Source organism: Myotis yumanensis, unplaced genomic scaffold (assembly GCF_028538775.1).
Source record: "Myotis yumanensis isolate MYYU_CA2020_CCGP unplaced genomic scaffold, mMyoYum1.0.hap1 SCAF_7, whole genome shotgun sequence".
In the NCBI taxonomy this organism is placed as follows: Eukaryota; Metazoa; Chordata; class Mammalia; order Chiroptera; family Vespertilionidae; genus Myotis; species Myotis yumanensis.
The window spans coordinates 4,952,009-4,956,395 of record NW_027223758.1 but is presented as its reverse complement, the minus strand read 5'-3'; the positions used below and the strand labels follow the sequence as shown (position 1 = coordinate 4,956,395).

The window sequence follows — 4,387 nt, the reverse complement described above, 5'->3', positions numbered from 1 at the left end:
TGAGGATTTCAGCCTTATGCTTAATGTCCTTCCCGGCCGAGGTTAGCAGTCCTCTCTGTTGGTATATAGCCCCGTGTACGTGAGCTGTAGCAAATGCATAGCGGCTGTCCGTATAGATGGTAGCCTTCCTCCCCTTGGATAGTTCTAAGGCTTTTGTGAGAGCGATCAGTTCTGCTTTTTGAGCAGAAGTCCCTTCTGGCAGCCCCGCGGACCATATAACTTTGTCTTTACTGACTACCGCTGCCCCGGCGCATCTCTTACCATCTTGTAGGAAGCTGCTGCCATCTGTGAACCAGGTCACCTCTGAGTCAGGCAGCGGAAGGTCTTTTAGGTCACGGCGTATCCCTGCTTCTTCTGCCAGGATATCCTGGCAGGAGTGCAGGACCGGCCCGCAGCTTCATCCGGAAGTAAGGTTGCAGGGTTCAAGGCAGACGGAGGCCCAAAGGTCACCCGGTCCTTGTCCAACAGGATGCTCTGATAGTGCGTGATGCGAGCATTCGAGAGCCATCTGTCGGGGGGCTGCCTGATGACACTCTCCAAGGTATGAGGAGCTATAATAGTTAGCTTTTGCCCTAGGGTCAGTTTGTCAGCATCTTTGGCTAGCAGGGCGGCAGCAGCTATGGCCTTTAAACAACGAGGCCAACCCCCAGCCACTGAGTCCAGGCGCTTGGACAAATAGGCCACCGGCCTCTTCCAGGGTCCCAAGGTCTGTGTCAAGACCCCTCGGGCTACCCCCCTTCGTTCCTCCATGTAGAGAGTAAAAGGCTTCTCTACATCAGGGAGGGCCAGCGCCGGGGCTGACAAAAGGGCCCTTTTTATGTCATCAAAGGCTTGCTGCTGCTCTGGTCCCCAGGAGAATTCTGCATCCCCCTTCAAGAGTGGGTATAGCGGGGCGGCTAGCGAGGCGAACCCCGGGATCCACAATCTACAGAACCCAGCCGTCCCTAAGAATTCTCGGAGCTGTTTCCTGGAAGTTGGCGTAGGGATCTGCACAACAGTCTTTTTCCGGGCCTCAGTTAGCCAGCGCCTCCCACCCCGGAGGGTGTATCCCAGAAAAGTCACTTCCTGCCTGCATATTTGGGCCTTTTTAGCTGACGCTCTATACCCAAGCCGAGCAAGCTCCTGTAGCAGGGAGCGAGTCCCGTACTCACATTCTTCCTGAGACGGCGCGGCCAGCAGTAGGTCATCTACATACTGGAGCAGGGTTACCTCCGGGTGCTGGGTTCTGAAAGCACCCAGGTCCTGATGGAGAGCCTCATTGAAGATCGTGGGGGAGTTCTTAAATCCTTGGGGTAGCCTGGTCCAAGTCAATTGCCCTGCAATACCAGCCTCCGGATCGGTCCACTCGAAGGCGAATAGTGGTTGACTGCTTTCACAGAGCCGCAGACAGAAGAAGGCATCCTTTAAATCCAATACAGTGTACCAGCTCCTGTCAGGTGGAAGGGAACTCAGAAGATTGTAAGGGTTAGGGACAGTGGGGTGTATGTCCTGTACCCTGCTATTAACTTCTCGTAGATCTTGCACTGGTCGGTAATCCCCGGTCCCCGGTTTCTTGACGGGAAGGAGTGGTGTATTCCAGGCTGACTGGCAGGGCTTCAGAACGCCTCCCTGCAGTAGCTTTAGAATATGTGGCCTGATTCCTTCCCGAGCTTCCTTACTCATGGGATACTGCCTCACCCGGATTGGAACTGCGTAGGTTTTTAAGGCAACTACTACCGGAGGTTGATTCCTCGCCAGCCCTAATCCGGCCTTCTCCGCCCAGGCATTTGGATATTCTTTAAGCTATCTTGTTACGTCCTGTTCTTCTACCGGGGAGTCATACAGGCGGTATTCGTCTTCTATAGACATAGTCAAAGCCGTTACTACTGGTTTCTGGACTAGGGAACTCAGGAACTCTACTTTGGGCCCTTCAGGGTTGAAGGTGATGAGGGCTTTTAATTTGGTAAGCAGATCTCTTCCCATAAGGGGAGCTGGGCAGTCAGGTATCACAAGGAAGGAATGATGGACCTTTCCCCTTCCCAAGTCTAAAGTCCTTTTGGTGGTCCAGGCCCGGTACCGGCTTCCGTTGGCCCCCCTTACCAAGGACCGCTTGGTTGATAATGGTCCTAGCGGTGCTTGTAACGCCGAGTAGACAGCCCTGGTGTCTACTTCAAAATCAATGGGGGTCCCCTCCACATCAAACCTTACCCTGAGCTCGGGGAGGGGATCCGAGCCCCGTCGCCCCTAGTCCTCATCCAGGGCCAACAGATTAGGCTGTTTAGGCCGTTGACCCTTCTTGGGCCTTTTGGGGCAGTCTTTCTTCCAATGCCCGTACTCCTTGCAGTAGGCGCACTGGTCCGGGTCCAACTGCGGTCGCGGCCCTGCCTTTCCTCCCTTCCTGTTTTTTTTCTTTACTATTACTAACTACTGTGGCCAGGATTTTGGTCAATGCCTTATCTCTCTTCTTGTCCCTTGCATTCTCTCTCTCTTCTCTTTCCTTTTCCCTACGCTCCTCTTTTTCTTCTTTGGTCTCTCTTTTGTGAAAAACCTTATCCGCTTCCTTAACTAGGTCCCTAAGACTGAGGTCCTGCAGTCCATCAAGGCGCTGTAGCTTACGCCTTATGTCTGCGGCGGACTGACCGATAAAGGCCATAGCCACCGAAGCCCTCTGGTCCTCTGACTGCGGGTCAAAGGGCGTAAACCTTCGGTAGGCTTCCATTAGCCTCTCTAGATAAACCGCCGGAGACTCGGTTGGACCTTGAACTACCTCTCTTACCTTGGCCAAATTGGTGGGCCGCCTGGAAGCTGCCCGGAGACCTGCCACGAGAGCCTGGCGATAGGAGGACAGATGCTCCCTACCTTCTGGAGTGTTGGGATCCCAGTTGGGGCGCGCTAGTGGGAAGATGTCGTCAATGATGTTCTGTAGCTGTGTCGGGCGCCCGTCCCGTCCCGGGACGTTCTTCCGAGCTTCTAGCAGAATCCGGTCTCTTTCCTCTGTGGTGAAGAGAGTCCCTAGTAGCTGCTGGCAATCATCCCAGGTGGGCTGATGGGAAAACATGAGGGACTCCACGAGACCTGTTAGTCGAGTGGGGTCTTCAGAGAAAGGAGGGTTATTATTTTTCCAATTATATAAATCAGAGGAGGAAAATGGCCAATACTGGAGGGCCGGCATCTCCCCCCCCTCCCATCATCCACCATAGGCCCGTAAGGGCGTAACGGCAGAGTGGTGGCCACAGGCCCTTCATCTGGTTGGCACCGGCTCCTAGTCCGCTGAGCTGGCCCGCTGCCCGGTGGCGGCAGGGGACCCTCGAGGGTGGAATCCGGGGAGGCCACCGTTGGGGACGCTGGCCGGGGGGCTGGACCCGGTGCCGGAGAAGGCACTTGGTCGTGCCGCTGCGGTGTCCCGGCTGCCGGAGGCTGCAAAGGCGAAGCATAAGGTGGTGGGAGATCTAGGAGAATAAGATCAGGTTGTGAGTCCGGGAGGACCGGAGGGGCAGAGGGTGGAGGAGAGGGGAGAGCCGGCTTCACAGGGAGGATTGTCGGCTCAGAAGCAGAGACCGAGGACCTAGGGAGAGAACCAGGGGGTAAGAAGGGCTTGACCCATGCCAGGGGGTTCTCACATAAGTCTTGCCAGACTAAAATGTAAGACTCCTGGTCCGGGTGTCCATGTCGGCCAGGCTGAAAAACCAGATTCCTTACTTCCCTCACAAGAGGCAGGTGGAAAGATCCCTCCGGGGGCCATCCAATGTTGAAGGAGGGCCACTCGGATGAGCAAAAAGTCTGCCATTTACCCTTTTTGATGATAAGAGAAAGGTTTTGAGCTCGTCCCTTGACCTCCGACCAATGGTCCAGGGTCAGGGACAAAGGAGTAGAAGTACTCTGGCCCATGACAAACAGAAAACACAGACTAATGACAGACAACAAAGAACAAATAACCAGAACAGACACAACGCGTTGAGATAAAAACCGGAGGATCCAAAAAGAAGGTTTTTCAAAGCCAATTGACCTAGCTGGCAACAGAGTTTCAGAGTCAATATTTAGCAGACGAGAGGAATCCAGGCGTCCCTGGTCCTCTCCAGATTCCACCAGGGCGTCCCCCGGGGATGTGGCCTGCGACCTCCCGACACGTCTGTCAGCCGCAGTCGGGGGAGGCTCACGCCCCTCCCCGACAGCCACCAGACCGAACAGATTTGCCAGCTCCGACAAGATTTGTGTTTCCAGTATCTAAGCGATCGCTATTCAAAAAGGCGCCGTCACTTACCCCGAGAAGCGTCTGTTGGAACCCGAAGGCGGCTGCAGCGATCTCGGTGGGACCTCCAAATGTAACGCCCCGGACGCAGGCCGCTATCACAAAGCACCAAGAGACGCCTCTCATGCAAAAAGCAAAGGGTTTATTGATACCAGCATG

At 54.9% G+C, this 4,387-nt stretch overlaps 1 protein-coding gene across 1 annotated transcript; it reads right to left on the bottom strand.

The window, feature by feature from the left end:
* Positions 1–327: 327 nt before the first annotated feature.
* Positions 328–3,867, bottom strand: LOC139014335 (uncharacterized). Its single transcript, XM_070421314.1, is given in 5 exon segments — positions 328–1,401; positions 1,795–2,380; positions 2,382–3,169; positions 3,172–3,396; positions 3,508–3,867. Coding segments are annotated over 5 exon segments (3,033 nt in total).
* Between the last annotated feature and the right edge of the window lie 520 nt (positions 3,868–4,387).